This window comes from Sus scrofa, chromosome 4 (assembly GCF_000003025.6).
Source record: "Sus scrofa isolate TJ Tabasco breed Duroc chromosome 4, Sscrofa11.1, whole genome shotgun sequence".
Taxonomy (NCBI): Eukaryota; Metazoa; Chordata; class Mammalia; order Artiodactyla; family Suidae; genus Sus; species Sus scrofa.
This window is the reverse complement of record NC_010446.5, coordinates 125841396-125862848: the sequence shown is the minus strand read 5'-3', so window position 1 is coordinate 125862848 and position 21453 is coordinate 125841396. Positions and strand designations below refer to the sequence as shown.

Below are 21453 nucleotides of genomic sequence, written 5' to 3'. Positions count from 1 at the left end.
CTCCATTCACAGGGGAAAAGGCAAACCAGAGGGACAGGAGCCTTCCCACGCTACAGCTCCTTTCTTTGGTTGTGCCCGCAGTTATATGGAAACTACTGCTATGTGCAGTTCAAACCTGCACCCCTGGGCCACTGCAGTGACACCACTGGACCCTTAACCCACGGCACTACATGGGAACTGTAACACAGCTCTTATAATCTGACTTTGGGTCGCCTGAATAGTCCAGGAAATGCAAATCCTGAACTTGGATTAAGGTGTTCTACACTGGCAGTGCCCCCGAGGCATCGGACAGAAGTAAGTGAAAACCCTATGGGGGAAGATCCCATCCTAGGCCTCAACACAGTCCTATAATACTTTCCAAATACAATGCTCAGCATTATTGTGAAACATACAGGCACACAAGAAAACAAGACACCATGACGAAGAAACAGAAAAAGCAACTGTCAATAAACTCAGATCCACAATTATTTTAAATTCTGAAATGATCAGAGGCAGAATATAAAATTATGTAGACCATATTCAAAGAAATAACAATCAAGCAGGATACTAGAAACAATAAAAAGCATACCTGAAAAGAACAAACAGAAATCCTAGATCTGGAAAATATCATAACCCAAATTAAGATCTCAGTGGGAGTTCCCGTCGTGGCGCAGTGGTTAACGAATCCGACTAGGAACCATGAGCTTGCGGGTTCGGTCCCTGCCCTTGCTCAGTGGGTTAACGATCCGGCGTTGCCGTGAGCTGTGGTGTAGGTTGCAGACGCGGCTCGGATCCCGCGTTGCTGTGGCTCTGAAGCAGGCTGACGGCTACAGCTCCAATTGGACCCCTAGCCTGGGAACCTCCATGTGCTGCGGGAGCGGCCCAAGAAATGGCAAAAAGACAAAAAAAAAAAAAAAAAAGAAAAAGAAAAAGAAAAAGAAAAAGATCTCAGTGGACCAGATTTAACAGTAACCAAGAAAATTACTAAACTGGAAGACGGGCCAAAAGACACTACCTAGAATACAACATCAAGAGACAAAGAGAGAGAAAACAGTGGTTGTGGTGAGGATTTATCACATATTTAATTGGAGTTCCAAGAGAACCAGGAGAGAGAAAACGAGACAGAAGAGGAGTTTACAGATAAGGGCTCCGAGAATTCCAGAAGCCCAGCAGAGATTCCAAACCTGACAATGACAAAAAAGACATCCCCATCAAGACATTTTATAGTAGAACTTCAGAAGACCAGAGATAAAGATAAATACCTTGAAAGCAGCCAGAAAACATTGGACAGCTTATTTTAAAATGAGCAACAGCTGAACTTGCGAAATGAGGCAGAACATGGTGGACAATGACTTCAATACGCAGGAGGAAAACAACCACCAACTTAGAGAGACTTCCACGCCCAATGAAAACATCCTCCAAGAGTTACACGAATACAGGCATCTTTAGACAAAGCGCATTTGGGAAATTTAGAAGGAGGAATTGGGTTACATTTAAGAACTGTTCATCAACAGTCACTGTAGCATAAGCAGGAGAGCAGAATGACGAAGCCGAAGTTAACTTACAGCACCCTGGCCTAAGGATCAGTGGCATTCAGAAGAGGGAATATGAAAGACAGACACCCCGACAGAAAAAGATGGGCAACCGGTCAAGGCATTTCTCAAGACGGGAAATTTAAGTGGCCAAGAAACAAACGTAAGAAAGGACCACCAGCCTCACCAGGATCAGGGAAACAGGAAGTAAATTCACAGCGACACAGCATCAACACTCGCCAGCCAGCAAAAGTTTTCGGGTCCGATGATAGAATCAGTGAAGACAGGGAGGGAAAACTTCATGAACCACCTCCTTGTGGGAGTATCAGTGTACAGTCATCTTGGAAAACAGCTGGGCCTTGTCTGAGAAGCACACACTCTGGGACCAAGATATTCCATTCCTTGGCATGTACCCTGGAGAAACTTGCAGATGTTTTTTAAAAAGACACAGACAAGAATTGTCATAGATTCACAGCTCTTAAAATAACCCAAATGTTTATCAATAATAAAGATGAATAATTAAACAGTGTCATGTATAGACATATAACACTATACGAGGAAAATGAATCACCTATAGCTATACCCAAAATAGAGATGAAATTCAAAGACAACATTAACCCAAAGTGGCAAGTCACAAAAGAATACATGTGGTATAATTCCACTTCCGTAAAATACAAAACAGGCAAAACTAAGCTACATGCGTGCAGACGAGGTCAAGCTGTTAAAAAGAACAAACAAACGATTATTACAAAAGTCAGAATAGTGGTAATGGGAGAGAGCGAATTTAATTGGGGTGGAAAACCTGGAGCTTTCTGGGGGTGCCGGCAATGTTCTACATCTTATTCTTATAGTAATTAAAATATTTCTTTAAATGGCAATATGTTTATATACTTTATCTCAAAAAATAATCTGGCAGGAGGCAATTTGTGCAAACTTTAAAAACTGGGGGTATTTACAATACTTAAAGAAATCTGGCCTATTAGACTAACAATTCAGCTTTCTAAATTCATTTTAAAATGCATAGTTGAGTAATCAACTTTGACGTAATTTTTAAGTAAAATGTTACTAAGTTATAGGAGGCACTGAAATACTCAAGTGAACTCAAGGTTCTACATATTTATTAAGAGCTTAAGTTATTATATTTTTAGGAGAGATATTTAGTACTTGAGAAGGTTTTAAATCAGGGTACTTAGATTCTTGAAATGGTAACAATATATTGACTTTATAAATGAAGTCTAAAATATTTCTTGGTTTTAAGCTGTAAATGGGATTACTTATTATCTAAAAGCTTCTTACTTAAGGTATTTGCTAAAATTTGCCAAATTCATCAGTAGAAAAATAAAATTCCAGAGGTTGACTTGAATAGTTTAAGAAAGAACTAACTCTTTGGGTTTCTATCTTTAAGTCAAATACTAATTTTTAAAAGCTAATAATCTTTTTCTACCAACTTGTTTGTAAGATGCAAAACAATTCACACTATCTCTTTTCCCTACCATATAAAAACAACAACCAAAAAACCTATGCCGGAAGATTTTGGGGGTACATTTCAATTAGAATTTGTCTAGGATTATAATAAAAAGTATAAACCACCTGATAGCTGATATAACAAAGAATACTCTCAAAGTAGGTATTCTTTACTTTGGGGGGTGGGGAAGTCACAGCCCAACCTGAGTACCTGACAAGTGCTATGGAACTCACAGAAGGATGCATCTTGATACACAAAGAAACTTCTGGAATAAATAAAATATTCAAAGATGTCTTGAAAAGACTACAAGAGTGTAAGGACCCACTCTCTCTCATACCACTGGCCAATTACAAAATCACAGTTGAAGTTATTTTAGGAACAGCATCTAGTAAAACGTTCATATGTGTTTTTATGTTTTCAAGTCAGACAGTTAATGCCTTTGTGGTAAAAAGTTTACTTATTTTGTTTTCATTTGTCACTTAGAGATGGATAAAGTATTACTTTTTACCTATTAAATAAGCAAAGTTTTTAAAAAATATATTGGCAGGGGTGAGAGGAATTGTAAGACATTATCATACACCACAGGCAGGAATACATAGTTCCATGGCCTTCCTGTGAAACAATCTGGAAGTTCATATAAAAACTACAACTAAAAACTTATCTTAACACCATCACCTTGGATGTGTACAATATATTGCAAGAATGTTCATCAAAAGCGTTTCTTCTAATACCTAATTAAAATGACCAGCAAATGGAGGGGTAAATAACACGTACTGCAATGGAACATGATGCCAGAAGTTAAAGTATATTTAAGAACAGTATTTAGTGGTATGAAAATGCTCGTGGATCTACTGCTAAGAGAATAAAGGATTACTTTCTCCATTGCGTGATCTCATTTTTTTTTAAGAAGGAAAAGCCTCTATACAACACAAAAAAGACTAGAATGGGTCTATGACAAATTTTTAATGTGGCGGAAGTCCATGTATTTCTCTTTTTCTAGTCTTAAAGTGTAATAACAAGGAAAAAACTCAGTAATTTATTAGATTACATCCCCTGTTTATCTTGACTTCTGACTTACTGTAAGAATGAAGTATCAGTTCTCTGAGTTTTACTTATTACTGTTGTTACCTAAGCACTTAAAAGAATTATTCAGTTATGTGTGGTAATTAAGAAAAACCAAGATGTACCACGTCTATAATGTAGGGTAAAGAACCAAGAAACTCTAAGTTATGAGCTATCGACTGAACCTGACTGACTCTCAAAATAAGAAAACAAGTTCCCATGGCTGAAATAAATTTGACAGCTACTTTCTATACCAGGGGCGAATGCTGATTACAGCCCATGATTTGAAATATCACTGATGCTGACTAGTTTTGGTCACGTTAGAGGTGGTCTATCCAGTGGGAGATAATACAAAATAAATAGTTGGTCTTTGTCCCTGGTTCCTGGCACGCATCTCCTAAAACCCTTGAAATCTCCAAAGTGATGAGGAGATGACTGGGGCTGGGGGCCCTCGAAGCGTCAGGATGGGAGTGGCTCACCATAGAGACCAAGGCATGATTACAGGGTTCGAGCTTTCCGTCCCACCGACCTCACAAAACCTCCAGGGAGAGGAAAGGAGCTAGAGTTAATCACCAATGGCCAATTACTTAATCAGTTGTGCCTCCGTAACGAAAGCTCCAGAGTAACCCCCTACGGGTTGGGCTTCTGGGTGGGTGAGCACATCAAGCTGCTGGGAGGCTGGTGTACCCCAAGAGGGCACCAAAGCTCCGTGCCACCCCCTTTCCAGCATACCCTGCCCTAGGCATCTCTTCTATTTTCCTGAGTTAGAGGCTTTATAAACCTGGTGACGGCAAGTACTTTTTTGAGTTCTGTGAGCCATTCTAGCAAACTGCGGAACCTGAAGAGGAGGTCATGGGAGCCTCTGACTTACAGCCAGTTGGTCACAAGCAGGGGTGACCTGAGAGGTGTAACTGGCATCCGACGTGCCGGCAATCGTGTGGGACTGAGCCCTTTAACCTGCGGAGTCTGATGCTAACTCCTGGGAGTGAGTGTCAGAACTGAACTCAACTGTGCAACACCCAGTTAGTGTCTGGAGAATCAGAGAACTGCTTGGTTGTTGGTGAGGGAAAGTGCTTGAGATCGAGTATTCAAAGGTTAGTTTATACAATGCAGCATTTACACTGAAAATAAACGCGGGAAAATGGGATATGTTATAATACATTACATTCATAACCACATTGGAACAGTAAGATAAAGAAATGTAACAAGCTACTAAAAGCCTTTAAGTGTTGATAAACAACAAAGGGGATTCCCCCCATTTTCTACTTTTTCATTTTCTTAGCATGTTTAAAATAAGCATACATTACATTTTCGTAGTGAGGAAGAGAACATCAAAACTATGTTTTGGACTAGTATATGGTTGAACTTCTACAGTCCCTGAGAGGTTATGTGTATGTCCTTAAAAAAAAGTTTTCCCAGCTAAATTACTACTGAAAACACCTCATCTCCCTTACCCATAATGTATGTGAACTCTACAATGGAGACACTAGCTACGCCATGGTTCCCATATATTTTAAAGAAGGAGAGTGGAAAATACTATTTTTGAAGTCAACTTTTTGGTCTTGATGCTATTAAACAAAACCAATACTTACAACAAGATTTTTTTTTTTTAATATAAAAAGCTTTCATACTAAAGAAGCTCAACTATCTCTGGCCAGGATAAAGGAACCATAGAGAAAAGGAAGCAATACTGAACACTGAATGAGCCTGTGTTTGGACATGAAAACCCATCATGCGACTTAAGACAACATTTTATAATTTTCTTCCAGTGGAAGCCAAATGAAAATACACCATCAACTTTCTCGTTGCCAAATCAAAGGCAAACTTTGCTCCCTAAGACGTCTTAAAAAGACGTTGTACCCTAAATAGCTCTGTGACGAACGGTGCTCTTTAGTTTACTCTTTAGGAATCCCTTGAGTTTACCGTTTCTCATTCCAATGACTGTATTTCGATGAATTAATTCTTTTTACATCTAGAAGGACAAATACGGTTTTAAAAAGAGGTGAACATAAAGAATTCCATGTAGCTTTGCTTGTGAAACGTGTGGCCACACTACCCCTTCTTCGCATACTCCTCCATCTTGACAGTTGGCTCAACAAAATCAAAGAGCTATAGCAGTTACAGCTGAAAGGAGCTCTAGCGACTGTGAGTCTTCCCGCCGGGACTCCCTTCTTCAAAAATTTCTGAACTCTAATTGCTATGTAGCAGTATGATTTCCAATGGGAAAAAAAAATATTCCATTTCAAAATAGAATATATTTGTATCAATGAAATTTAGTAAGAGACTACCAGTATACACAGATTTGGTACATTTTCCGTCAAAAGTAAAGACATTTGATGTTTTAGTTAGACTCATCTACTAGAGAGAAATACACAGTTTCTATTAGGCCTTTGGCAAAATGAAATTAACTTACAAGGACGCTCCCTTATCTAAGTACCCCAGGGATCAGGAGACCTTTGGTTGGGAACGATCCGTCCAGTCTCATTTCCTAGTTTTTCACCTAAGGTGTGCGCCTCAAGCAGCCTGCTAAGGATAAACAACAGAGATCCAAGGAAACACGACCTGGAGCGGGCCATTTCCACCAGCAATAAAAATAAGAAATGTTTCACACTATAGACATTATAATTTTCTTTAAGTCTTTTTTTTTATTTAGAGATTTTTCCGGTAAGGAGATATACCATAGGAAAGCAATTTCACTGGCAGTGAGGTATGTATATACTCTACCAAAATACTCCTTATTTTAACTGCTTTTAACTTTATTTACATACGAGAAAAGTATCAATGCATTATCCTTGTTTCAACTATATTATTAGCCATACTACATGAAATAAAATGAAATGGTGCTTGCATACAAAACTGTTATTTGTAAAGGAATCTGATTTCCGATTAATAAAAGAACGAATTTGCTTTTGGAAAACGTTCAAAAGAAGAATCACAATTTTTCATGACCAAGACATCTGCACCATGTTTTCCATTCCTCACAGCACATTTATTTCAGTAATTCCATTATGTCGGTTCCTAGCATGAGCATAGTGTTAACACGATTTTTGTACATATAGTCACATCCAAAACAAGTTCTAAAAATTTAAATTGTAAACATTCTCATCATATGTAGAAATTGGTGTATGAAGTTTTGCTAACTGATCGAATTTGGAAGAGAATATAAATGAGAAAGCCTATTCTAAACTGTGTAGTGAGCACTGCTTAATCATTAGTTACATTTCTACAATGTTAAATAAAGTAAGAGGCAAACGTGTCCTGTAAGCATGTCCAATTTTAGGTAAAACATTAAAAAGAAACAAATCTGTTAACAAAAGGATGTCTTGCAAGAAAGAACATTAGATTTTTTTAAAATCTATTATGGTACAAAAATGTAAAGGGTTACCAGCATCTTTGTTGACAAAGTAGGAGGTAGCATGGATGCACCACTTTATTGTCTGAGAAATGCAACTGGAGTAAAGAGTAGGTCCTTACCGCAAATAATTTCCAGGACTATGTACATATTTCTTTTAGAAATACTTGTTTAAACAAATCTCCCTCCACTTTTTAGTATAAAAAAAACCGTTCCGTGTGATCTTTAAAAAAACACTTACACATCTAGATAGAATAGTACTCTGCCCTATTTGAGTGAACAGTCTCCAACTATGAAGTACATGATATTTAATGCCCTAAGTTGAGTAAATTTAGTTAGCAGTTCCTGGTATTATACAAAACACTAAATATATACAAACAAAATATAATATCTTATTTTTCAATGCAAGTCTTGTGGGGAATAAACAGAACCTTGATTCTGGTAACACTGCAGAAAACATCATTTTCCAATAAGTCTGTCTTTAAATACCCACGTGCCACAGGTTATTAGTGACTGTGTACACGGACTGAGCTTTCGGTGAGTCAACAGCGAACCGACACAACTGAGTAAACCTTAAAGACACATCGCCCTCCTACACAAAATACAGAGGCTACTTACTGTTTGCAGCACTCAGTTTGCTCTGATGTCACTGTAATTCTCTTTCCCCCATTTTCCTGTTTTAGTAGTTACAAACGGATAATTTAACGTGGCTTTAAAAAAAACACAAAAGAATTTCAAATGTACATCCAATTCAAATTCGCTATTTAAAAGGTTTCCTTGTTTCTAGGAAGCTGCTTCTGCCATTAGTAGAGAAAATGAAGTTTCTGTAATGGAGGCAGGCTTTTTGAGTAGTGACGTGACTTCCACCATGCCAGCTCCAGTCCGTGGAAGATTAGCGTTTACAATGTGTCGTTGTAAGTGCTTAATCCAGTCTTCCTGAACAGACAATGGTCCACGAAAGACTAGGCCACAAAACCTACAGAAGTATAACAGTTCTCTTAACATGACCAATTCCCTTTGTGAAAAACCAACTCACATAAAACCCATAGATACAAGGAGTCATCCTGGAGACAGGACTTGACAATAGCTTCTAAAGACCTATAAAGTCCAAACGATTTCACACCATCTCCAGACTGCCCAATTCCTAACAACTCCAGTGATATTTGCAGAGGTGGGAACATTCTTATTAGATTAAAATTAATTAAGAGATCCTAACACCTGCACATCTTTCTTAATGGTTATAAAACCACCGTAATTCCAAAAGGCACTGTTCTTTTGGAAAGGCCCTTCCCCGATTCAGAATTCCTTAAACTGTGTGAGGGTGGATGTGGAAGGAAGTCTGAATGGGTTTGTCCAGCTACACTCAGAAGCATGAGCAGGGAGAGAACTGTTCCCAATAAGCAGGAACGCAAGACAATTAAAAAATGTCCAATTAAAGCAAACCAAGCACGTAAATAAAACACGACAAAAAGCTACTTCTGTACATCGAGTATCACAGAGGCTCTCCGTTAATATAAAATCCGTGATTCATGAGTTGCTGAAGGATATAGCGTATTAGGAGCCACATGAAATTTTAGGTCTGTCTCCCGAAGTTCACTTACAACTCGGTTTTTGAGAACGCACCCTCTGCCACAAACTAAAGAGCCCAACACAGCAGCTAGAACGCCTTAGAGCAAAGCTGAGGAAGGAAGACCATCTGGCAACATAGGCACATATACCTGCATCGGAGAATGTAGACCTCGTCAGCACCGTGAGGTAACGTTAGCATTTTCTTCTTGCTTCCGGATCTTGACCTTGATTTCTTTTGCTTACAATCTAAGGCTAAAAAAGGGAAGAGAGAGACTTAACATTTCTCATATATCCCCAAACGCACAGACACACATTTCTTTCTAGGGAGGCCAGAGCGTCTAAGTCAAGTTCGACATGGCAAGCCTGCATGCGTCTGCACTCCCTTCGGCATGCACTGACCTGCAGCGGGCTGGCTAACAGCATCATCAGCATCATCAGCATCCATTCTCCCTATGCTGCCGTTTCAAATAATGCTTTACCGAACCACGCTACAACTGAGGAAAAACGTAACTCGATAACTTGAAATGACTACATTTTCCAATTATTGCAGCGATGGTAGTCTTTCCTGATCCCATATACATTATTTTAATATCCGGTTAAATCTTCCTGATTTCCAGGAAAACTGTACCATTTGATGTAAAATCATTACGTGTGCACTGGATTTCTACTCCATTCATCAGGTCTCAAACGCTCAAAACCAGCAAAGGAACATCAGCAATGTAATCGAAGAGTTCAATGAAGAACCAATTCTATGGCAATTCACTCTGAATTCTATAATGACAAATAGCTCTTAAACGTGTAAGTTGGTCCTACATTTCAAAGGGCAAAGAAGGCCCAACTTTCTTTTTTTAAAGCTCAACCTGTATTGCACACACAAGCTTATCTTTTATTTTACTAGAAAATAAATATAAATCCAGATTATCTTACATTAGGTTTACAAATGGACCAGACGTTAAATGCTAGCTACTCTGTACATTTTAATATTTTAGATTTTGTCGAGCCTATTTTAGAAGTGTGATTAAAAAGGGAGAAATATTGTTTATATTAAAGTGGATCAATATTTTAGTGCTAACTGTTCCTGAAATTTTTCTGTTCCTTGACTTTTCCTTCCATTATTTATTATAAAAACCTTATTAATAAAGACAAAAAGACACTTTGTATAGGTAGGAATAGACAGGATACAACATTTTATTCTTTGGGTACAAGCACACCATTCCTCTGGACAAAGGGATGATAGCATTGCAGGGTGCTGCTGGTCGTGAGCAGGAAGAGATGGTTAAGAATTATCTCTAGGGATCCAAGTGGGAGGGGAACAATGTAACAGAAGTTACCAAAGTGGCTTTTCTTCTGCTATTCTGCCACGTGAAATCCCCTGGAAAAATTCTAGGTAAGAGAGAACAGGAACTGGCTATTCAATGATTGTGTGAAATGAACTGTTCAAAGTCCAGATTCCAAAAGAATAGATGCTATTATTACAAAACCAGTAAACACAGTTTTTCACAGTAGTCAAGTGGCAATGCTGACGGAAATGTCACATGGAAAATATAAAACCACGAGAAGCCTAAATCTCATTCAAGCCACAGTTTTTCTGCTTCTGGTCACCCGTCTCTTTAAAAGTAAAATCTAGGACTCACAGTCTCTGCTTATCCTCAGAAGAAGAATCTAATAAGAACTACAGGAAGTCAAGCCAAGTATTAAAGAATGGCTACTTCAAAGCTAAACAATCAAAATCTGGAATAGAAAAATCTCGTAAGGTGCTTCATTGGTTATCTCATTCAAGAGCCTGGCACATAGCAGGAATCAACAAATACTTTGGGAGTGAAAAATAAAGAAAACCCCAGCGATTTAACCTCTGACATTTAAACAACATCTGAATGGAAATTCATTCTACCACCACGTAATACACACTCTAGCTCCCGTGGAACACTTCGGCGTCATCTGTTTGAACAAATATGCTGTTAACACACTGAAATTCTTCCCTGGCTTACGTGTTGAAACTATGTTCTGGGCAACCAGTAGGAAGAAGGGGGCAACTACTCTGCAATCAGCACCTTCTTTTTCCTAGTTGCTCTGGAGAGGAATCCGAATGTAAGTGAACTTCAAAGCAATTGGTCCACCAGCAGTAAAGAGTTTAGGGAACTCAAAGGGCTAAGTGCTACAAGATGTCAGCTCGCCTTTACCTCTAGGGTAAACCAGACACCATCTCTGCCTCTGTTAAATGGACCTGAGCATGTGTTTGCTGTATCATGAATTACAGAATCTTACTTTAATGAGCTTACCACACTCTACTGAAATTCCTTTTAAGATGTAAATAAACTCCTGCGGGATGCAAATAAAATACATTACAACAACCCTTTAAATCTCCATTCACAGCATGCTAAGGTTAGGTGTATAATGCAAACTGAGGGAGAAGGGCAGAGGGTGATGTAGAGATATGCAAAAGAACATTCCACCAGGAGTCCCCATCGTGGCTCAGTAGACAGGAACAGGACCAGTATCCTTGAAGATGCCAGTTCAATCCCTGGCCTTGCTCAGTGGGTTAAGGATTGCATGTTGCTGTGGCTGTGGCATAGGCCAGCAGCTGTGGCTCCGATTCAACCCCTAGCCTGGAACCTTCCGTATGTGCGGGTACAGCCCTAAAAAGCAAAAGAAGAATATTCTATCAGTTACAAAGCATTTAAGTTACATTTAGATGCCGTGATAGCCTAAAAAAGTGGAACTGGAAATGTTTATTCAGAGATGTAGTACTGTTTTTGGCTTTAGTAGAGGGGAAAAAGGAATTTTGCAGACACTTGATGCTCTATGAATTCTAGAAACTCTGAAGTTTAGGCTGTTTTATGAATGATCAAATCTAAATTTTAAAGCACAATGTCACAGTTTGGGTAGTAATTAATATGGGAAAGTATTATGACTTTGGAAAGTGGAACAACTCTGTCAGCATTTGATTGGGAATTTCTAGCACCCAGAGTTCCAAGTAAATTTAGGGAATTGCATATATTAGGAATCCTTGGAAGCCTGCCCACAAAGTGAAGACAATACAAACCAGGAACCTATGGTAATTATATCTAAATACATTTCAGTGTCTTAATAGCTTCATCACCACTTCAAAATTTCTTATCTCCTGCAACGTCACTTATTTATTTCAGAAAGTAAAATATGAATAGAATATTTTACAGGAATAGTTTTTCTAATAGCAACATCCAACAACCAACCTGGCAATACTGCCCAAACATTTAAGAAGAAAAAAAAAAAATCTGTTGAAAAAAACCTTAAACATATTATTAATATGCACACAAAGAGAACATCTATATGGTAATCTTTACATGAAAAAGATGATTTACACAAAATGTTCCACTAAATGAAAAAGATCACGTACAAACAGGTCCATTATACAAATGTTCTCATTCAACAGATTCTACCACATCTAGAGGGAAAGCAGTTTAATTCCAAACTGTACCAGGAATCATTAGAACATTAAAAGCAACATCACTAACACAATCGGTTTAGTATAAAAGGACTCATCAATATTTGCGATTAATAGCCTAAGGTTTAACCAAGTTGTTTATATGAACAATCTGCCAAATATAGATAACTTTATACAAAACCTTTCTTTGTAACAGGATTTTATTCCCACTTATTTGTTACTGTCAAAAAACAAAACACACACAATTCTTTCCCAAAATATTTAAAATCTAACACTGTTGCTGTACTTGAAATGTATAAAACATACTAGATTAGTTTCAGAAATTCTTAATTTTCTTCTCCTGGAGCATATCTGATTCTTTGGAAAGGAATAAACTCAGTCACTCAAAGCTTTCTAAGCTTCCTATTTAGAGTGGCAGAAAATATTTAAAGTAATCAATTTTTATCAGAAGACTAAAAACCCCAAACTGATCTATAAAGGTTCTAAGTTATTCCTGGTAGTAATACTGTAATACTGTACTTGCAAGAAGAATGAACTTAAGCTAAGCTATAAGGTCTTACTTTCTAAATTTTTTAGAATATAACTTTCAGTAAGACGGCTGTTTTGATCACATAGGAATGAAAAATATACCACACTTGTGAGCCCTCAAAAAAGGACACCATACTGCAGTGCTACCAAACACAGCAACACCAACCAACAACAACCATGACAACATACACGTCTCAAGAACTAAAGTGGGTCAGTGAAAACCAAACCAACAAAGAATACGACATACACAAATTCAAGTCTGTTTTCTGAGACATTATTTAGTTTTATACACAGAAGTATAATAATTTACTCTGGACTCTAACATTATTAAATAAGTCCTTTTGCCATGGGCACATTTTCTGCCCATTATACACAATAATTGCTTCAATAAATTTGATTTTCTTTTTAATTCACTACGCAAATGACCTCAAAGAATGAGGATTTATTTCCTAAAAGCACCTGAAGCCTCTACGGCAAAAGAACCAACAACGTGACAATTCACCACCAAGATACTGTTCCTGGCCATTTAGTCACCAGCCCTCTTTCAAGCCCTGTTTCGTTTCCCATTTGCTTGGTGGCATCTCTAAGGTAAAGTGCAACTGAACGTAACAGCCAGGCTGCAGAAGGAGGTTTCTTCTCCATCCAGGCGGCCTGGGTGGGGCGGGCAGGCAACCGCTGGTAGCTGTGCCCTCGTTCAGGGAAACCATGGGGATACGAATGACACCAACAGACAAGCCAACCTTCCCATAGCCATTGACACGCCAGTGACGGACACGGTGGTGGCACCGGTGAGGTGGGAAGAAGATGCTTACGTGTGAGATGGAGAAATAAACTCAATTCCACTTGCTGTCATTAATCCCTCCGGGTTCATGAGCCCCACGCATATAAAGACTGTGCAAACACCATTTTCTTTCCCTCAGCCCCAACTAAAGAGGCAGAGAGAAACACGTCGGCTTGTATTAAAACAGGGATGTGGGGTTGGGGAAGCCATTAGTTGAGAAGCTAAGTTCTGCTCCTCCAGTACACTCTTCTCTTTGCAAAAAGTGCCTATAAGGTGGACTTGACGGGGGTGTGACCTGTGCAATCACACGGCATCCCACACGTGGTTCAGTGCTCTCTCTGCTGCTGCAGTTTAAATGCTTCATGTTTAAACATGAGGTGCTATTGTTTTTATTTTGCACTGGAGCCTGAAAATTAAGTAGCCAGTTCCGGGTCCTGAGTAAGTGCTCCCCTAAAGGAGAAAGACGGCCCTCAGTTCCACCTCTTAATCTCTTGGCCCATAAAAACAGTAGCTATTAGGAGAAAAGTGGCTAAATCCCACTCTCTCCAGCCCACTCACAATGGAAGGACCTGGGCATTCCCTTGTGGTCCAGTGAGTTAAGCATCCAACACTGCCGATGCAGTGGCTCAGGCTGCTGCAGTGGCGTGGGTTTGATCCCTGGCCAGGGGACCTGCCACAGGCCTCAGGCACAGCCATTAAAAAATAAAAAAATTCATGGAAGGACTTCTCGACTCCCAGCACGGATCCTTGGCTCCTAACTACACTGCTGTAACCAAACTAGTCATCACGCCCCAGGCAGCTGAGGGAGTGCACTGTTAGGAGAGCAAGAGTCCCTTCCAACCAGAATTAAACACACAGACACACACACAATTAGCAACCTCAGAAGCACATTTTCACCACCGTTTTCCCATGGCATTTTCACTCTAAAATTGGATTTTTTTTAGCACTCTACGTTACCTTCATCAGTTTTTAGAGTTTCCATTCTCAGTAACTAAAAACAATAACTAACCCAGAATCACAGAGCAAACGTGGCAAAGTTAATTAGCTACCACATGATTTAATATTTTATTTGAGAGAGGATGAGATACAAAATGTTTGAAAAGTAGGTTTCCTTGGCTTTAAGGGAGAGGTTTACGGCTTAACAATATTAGTTCAGAGGAATGGGCCGGGGGCTCGCGTCTCCCCTACAAAGCAGGAGGCTGTGTTAAGAATAACAACAGCCTGTGAACTGGGATCAGAGAAAGAGCAAAAGCAAAGGAAGGCAGCTTTTTATTCTGAATTTAGGTCTACTTGGAATAAGAAAAAGTACACACACTACATGTGTAGAAACCTCTGCTATTTCAAAGGAGAGGGGATGAATAGTAAAAGAATATTTTGAGCAAGGTATTTTTAATGTGAAGGGAAAAGCTAAACATAAAAATGAAACTTTATCGCACATTTTTATAAACAGAGAAAGTGGAGGCAGGCTAGTTTTGCTAGGTTGCCAAAAGCTAAAAGCTAACAATACCTCAGCTACAAGGTGTTTGCTATTCAGTTAAGAGTTAATAGGACAGCAAATGTATTGCCTCTCTATGGTGACAGATAAGAAAAAAACACTTAAAATTTCTCCTTAAGCAAGGTTAGCACTGCATGTTCATTTACCAAGGACAACAGGCACTTAATAATACCCACTTTTCTAAGACCGAGACATATCTAAAATTAGAATAAACATTAAAACATCTAACAAATCTGCTTTCAATCACTTTTGTTGAGAAGTCCCTGAATAGTCATACTCTATGCCCTCTAAACGTGTCAGTATTTCCAAATTCTCATTTCATATTTAGTTGAAGTAACAAAATCATAGTTCCTATACAAAATTAGTTAAGGAAGTAAGGAAATGATGTTACTTAAAATTCGTTAAATTAACTTGAGTATAATCACGGTCGATTTAAATTAGACAGGGGGAGTTCCCGTCGTGGCACAGTGGAAACGAATCCGACTAGGAACCATGAGGTTGCGGGTTCGATCTCTGGCCTTGTTCAGTGGGCTAAGGATCCCGCGTTGCCGTGAGCTGTGGTGTGGGTCACAGACGCGGCGCGGATCTGGCGCTGTTGTGGCTCTGGCGCTGGCCAGCAGCTACAGCTCTGATTAGACCCCTAGCCTGGGAACCTCCATATGCCACAGGGGCGGCCCTAAAAAGACAAAAAGACAATAAATAAATAAATAAATAAGACAGCACGCACAATAATTATAATAGCAAATAAAGTGTCACAGATCTACACTCTCAAAAGATCTGATTTGGCTTTTTATCATTTTGAAGTGCTTTATACGTTCTAGCCAAAATCGGAACTATAATCAAACATGGTATTGACTAGGTAATTTCTGGTTTAGGTACTTCCAGGTAAGGCCACAATTAAAAACATATTTCCAACATGGACAGCAAGATTTAACCTTGTTCCTCAAACTCCAGACACAACAAAGAAATAATAAATCCTATGTTTCTACTTCTTACTTAAGTGAGGGACCGCCAGTTTCCAACAAGCCATCCTCCTGCACTCACCTCCAAGAGAGAAAATATACTATTTCTATAATGTCGCTTGAGGCAGATTATGTACAGTTTAAGTCTGGCCAGGAATACACCTTGCTATTGCAAAATCTATTAAATCTTAATCCAGATTATAAACAGGAGTCAATAAATTCCTCTTAGAACAGACATCACAGCAAACATAACACCACAACTGGGGATATAAAGATTTAGACAAGTTAAAAAAATCCAAACATAAAAATCCAAGTTAAGCCAATTGCTAAAAAAAAAATCAAGGAGTTCCCATCGTGGCTCAGTGGTTAACGAATCTGACTAGGAACCATGAGGTTGCGGGTTCGATCCGTGGCCTTGCTCAGTGGGTTCAGGATCCGGTGTTGCCATGAGCTGTGGTGTAGGTTACAGACGCGGCTCAGATCCCGAGTTGCTGTGGCTGTGGCATAGGCCGGCGGCTACAGCTCCAATTGAACCCCTAGCCTGGGAACCTTCCATATGCCGAGGGAGCGGCCCAAGAAACGGCAAAAAGAAAAAAAAAAAGAAAAAAATCAAAACAAGCAAACTTCAGAAAATTGGTAACAGAACCAATAGGAATGCTAAGGGTAGTAATTGCTAGGCTAAGTATGAATGAGCTAGGCTAAGCTAGGCTAAGTAGGTAGGAATGCTAGTCTAAGTAGTTAAGACTTCTATGAAAAATAAGATATTGGTCGAATATCAACCAAACAGAATTCCTAAATTTTATAACCAGTGATCATTATAAAATGTAAACATGTTATGCAATAATAGTACAGAACTCTTTTCTCTTTTTTTTTTTTTTTTGTCTTTTTGCCTTTTTTAGGGCCGCTCCTGCGGCACATGGCGGTTCCCAGGCTAGGGGTTGAATCGGAGCTGTAGCCACCGGCCTACGCCAGAGCCACAGCAACTCGGGATTTGAGCCGCGTCTGCAACCTACACCCCAGCTCACGGCAATGCCGGATCCTGAACCCACTGAGCAAGGCCACGGATCGAACCCGAAACCTCATGGTTCCTAGTCGGATTCGTTAACCACTGCGCCACGACGGGAACTCCAGAACTCTTTTCTTTTTTAGGGTGCACCTTCGGCATATGGAAGTTCCCTGGCTAGGGGTCAGATCAGAGCTACAGCTGCCGGCCTTACGCCGCAGCCACAGCAACGCCGGATCCCAGTGACATCCAAGACCTGTGCTGCAGTTGGCAGCAATGCTGGATCTTTAACCCACTGAGTGAGGCCGTGGATCAAACCCGAATCCTCAGAGACACTATGCTGGGTTCTTAACCCGCTGAGCCACAGTGGGAGCTCCAAGAGTCCAAAACTCTTACATTCCAGTCTGCTAAAAACACACAGATTCTGTAAGTATGACTGTTTGTTAACAGCAGACAGATGGATGATGTGTTGCTAAATAAACGACAGCCAAAGAATGAATGAAGCCCACTCTTCTCTTACCAGACCACTTGGTGGCAGGTGTGTTAACTGGACCGGTATAACCATCCTCCCAACATCAAGGTTTGAAACCTTGCGCCACCATCTCTTTCCTTTTACTCTGCTCCCTCCAATGAACCTGCCAAGTTCCGCTCACTTTGCTCCCATAATATAATCTACACGCCTGCGACTCCGCCTCTACATCCCTCCTGCCACTGAAGCAGGACATCGAGGTCTAAAACGACCTCACCTCCAACTGCTCTACCTCCCCACCAAATCCCTTAACTTTTATTTAACAGGCAGCTTTAAACGCGCCACGCAAATCCTTTTTTTTTTTTTTTTTTTTTGTCTTTTTTTGCTATTTCTTGGGCCGCTCCTGCGGCATATGGAGGTTCCCAGGCTAGGGGTTGAATCGGAGCTGTAGCCGCCAGCCCAGGCCAGAGCCACAGCAACGAGGGATCCAAGCCGCGTCTGCCACCTACACCACAGCTCACGGCAACGCCGGATCGTTAACCCACTGAGCAAGGGCAGGGACCGAACCCGCCACCTCATGGTTCCTAGTCGGATTCGTTAACCACTGCGCCACGACGGGAACTCCGCAAATCCTTTTTTAAAACATTTTTACTGGCTCCTCTCTACAGAACTGATGCCGACATCGTGGGCTAGCATTCTAGCACTTTATGTCCTCTACCCGTCCAACCGCGCCCCTTCTCCTCCTAGTATTTCCAAGAAACTTCTCACATCCCCCCAGACCGCTCCTTCCTACCGGTACACTCCTTCCCCACCTGACCCCCACGTCCATTTCAAATAACTATCCCGCCAGGTCCAAATCAGATGCTACACCCCAAAGCCTTGCTGGGTCCTGGTCTAAGTGAAAGCACCTACCTCTGCCTTGCAGCTTCCACTGCCATTTCATGCACTCTTACAACTCGGCACTTAAATCTGCTGTTTTACATTTATGCACAGATGCGCTTCTCCTACACTGTAAGATCCAACTGCTCTCTGAAGTACTTAGCACAATACATAAACCACCTAGAATCTGGAAAGGTTGCTGAATTAGTGAATGAATCAGCCAATCATGTTTTAGCGTCATGGGCAAACAGCCCAAATTTTGCTGGCATCATAAAACAATTTGCATCCGTAAGGGTGACTCTAAATACTCAAGCAATTAAATTATATCCAGTCTACTGTGTCACAAGGCAGAAGGAAGAATAACATTCCAGAAACACTACCATCAAAATGGTTAGGATGAAATCGGCTTTGACACTAGTCTTCCATGACCTAGAAAATTTACTCCGCTTGAACAATTCACTGGCTTGCTAATCCTGAATAAACTATAGGTACTGTGCTGGTAAGTACATACAGACATACATTCTTAACAAAGAACACTACCGCATCAATTAAAAAAAAAAAAAAGAACAGAACCACAGAGATAACTACAGAAACCCATCCCTCAGTGTATCCGAAACGCTGGGATAACATTCTCCCAACGACACGGTTTAAAACCTCGAGCCAGCTCCTTCTTTCCCCCTATTCTGCTACCTCCAATTATTTTTTTAAAATAAAATTTGACCATGTTACTTACTTTAAAAATTCTTCGGTGACTTCTTAAATTCTTTGGCAAGCCCTCAAGGCATCGGCCTGACCTTTCCAGCATCATCATCTTCCCAAACACCTAAGACTGATTCTCCCAACACCTCTGGACTCCCGACTCCATCCCTTTACCCCACCTTCTGCTGTTCTCTCTACTTGGAATGTCCTCCCTCACCGCTTCTTCCTGAAACTGCTCCACTGTCAAGGTCAGGGTCTAGCTGAAACCTTTCGGAGCTTTCTCTCACAGCACATTTGTACCTGTCCCGCCAGACTCCCGCCGTTAAGTGTATACAGCGCGAGGGCAAGGTCTCTACAGCCTCAGAGCGGGCACAGTCCCGGCCCAACTACTGATAACTAAACTAGTTGAATGAATGGAAATTCTCTGTGACTACTCTTTTTATTTTTCTCTCCCATTTTAAACATGACAAGAAACACAGCAGCATGAACTTTCTTTTTTCTTCCTTCTTTTTAAGGCTCTACTTAAGAATGAAACGAATAGTCAAGGCAGCAGGAAAAAAAGAAGCCCAATTTAATTCCTAGCTCCCCTAGAACGGAGGCCTGGACTAAACAAACACCTTGGTCTCCTACACTACCTATGGTCAAGTTGCATACTACCTTGCACAGTTCTCCAATTTTGACAGTTTTGTACAGGTCGTCAATAACGCCTTCCTAAGGTCTTTGATACAGGGTCACGTCTCATACTTCCTATGTCTCCCTCGACGACCGAGTCTGGAGAATTATCCAGGTATTTGGTTTAATTAGAAGCTGGTCTGCTCCTTTAGACCTTAATCAAAATAAGATCAAAACCCTCTTGTACTTTTTCAGGCTAAATAAATCACTATAAAAGGGTGTAGTTTCTTGAAGAGGCGGTATCATGATAATATTTAAAAAGACACCACAGAAGACACTCGTGAGAGGACAGGTGATTTATCCACCCTGAAAGGCTTTCGCGGTATCATCGTTTTTCTTTCCTTCACAGAGGAGAGTATTCCCACAGCACGTTCTACAGCAAGAGAATCCCTTTTCTGGTGGCTGTACACCCACTCAGCACCTGGCGTGTGCTGTGTGTTCATCAGCACTTGTTGCTGCAGGGCCCTATGGCCAGTTACATCATCAAAGCTGAAAACAGGCAAAGAACCTGCAAGGTAACATGCAATCCACTACTGGGCCACTTAAAAGTGGACGGTGTGGAAAACAAAACGACTTCACTAAAAAAGAAGGTAGATTATACTGCACGAGAGGTGTCGACGGAAAGGATCCAGCACCAATTTTTTAAGTCTTTTTTTCCTCATTGGAAAGTCCTTCTTTAATTATAAGGGTGAGTCTGTCATTGCAGAATAGCAACAGTTGTGCTTTCCTTCCAAAATGTTATCATGGGTGTGTTGTGAATATAACGAAATGAAGCCCCTCATATATTTGCATGTGTAAAATATTTTCACACATTAAGTAACTAGAAATTTCCAAATTACTTTAAATACCAAGGAAGGGCATTTGATTAAAATCGAGACCGCAGACAAGCCTGAGAACCCAGTACGTAAAGCAAGGGCACCTGCTGCCACAGTGTTACGGTTTCTAAACATCCCTTCGGTTGATTCCGGGCATGAACAGTTTTTAAGAGTCCCTTCAACCTGTGGAGAGTGCCTTCTCAGTGGGCGTACCTCATTTTGCTGGTCAGGACCAGTGTTGATTTTCAATGAGAAAGAATACAACAGAAAATATTAGACACATCACACTCAATTCAGGTGAGTGAATGAGTGAACAAGTGAGTGTGTATAGTATGAATGAGAGTTTGAATACGGGGTCAGGATGTAAAACGGGGTTCTACTAAAACTGCCGGATCCCTTTTTTACTTTTCCATCTTTTCGAAGATAACGGACTGCTCCATCACCACAGAAAAGCGCTGTGCAAATACGAGCTTCCATCGCTCTGATGTTACTTCCTTCCACAACATTCTCTCTACTTGAACGTCAATCATTCCCCTTCTTTACCTGTGAATTCACTGTTACTCCGACCTCAAAATATTTTTTTTTGTTCCTGATTGCAGATTGAGCTGATGGAATGCACTTTGCCTTGAGCAATCTTATTTTAAAAATTTTAACATTTGGGGTGGCCCTGTAATTTACTGCACAACCCAAGACACGTACCCAGGCACTAACACATGGTCGCTCTATATTTAAAAACACAAAATAAAAGCCAGTAGTTAAAAAGCTCC

At 40.3% G+C, this 21453-nt stretch overlaps 1 protein-coding gene across 29 annotated transcripts in view; it reads right to left on the bottom strand.

The window, feature by feature from the left end:
• The window catches only part of ZNF644 (zinc finger protein 644), a 115864-nt gene continuing 101071 nt past the window's right edge, over window positions 6661-21453 (bottom strand). For all 29 annotated transcript variants that reach the window (XM_021090264.1, XM_021090279.1, XM_021090290.1 and 26 more), the window contains 2 exons: window positions 9109-9211; window positions 6661-8366 (listed from right to left, as the gene is read on the bottom strand). In XM_021090264.1, the coding sequence (XP_020945923.1) occupies window positions 8174-8366; window positions 9109-9211 (296 nt within the window). In that variant the 3' untranslated portion in view covers window positions 6661-8173. The remainder of the gene's footprint in view (window positions 8367-9108; window positions 9212-21453) is intronic.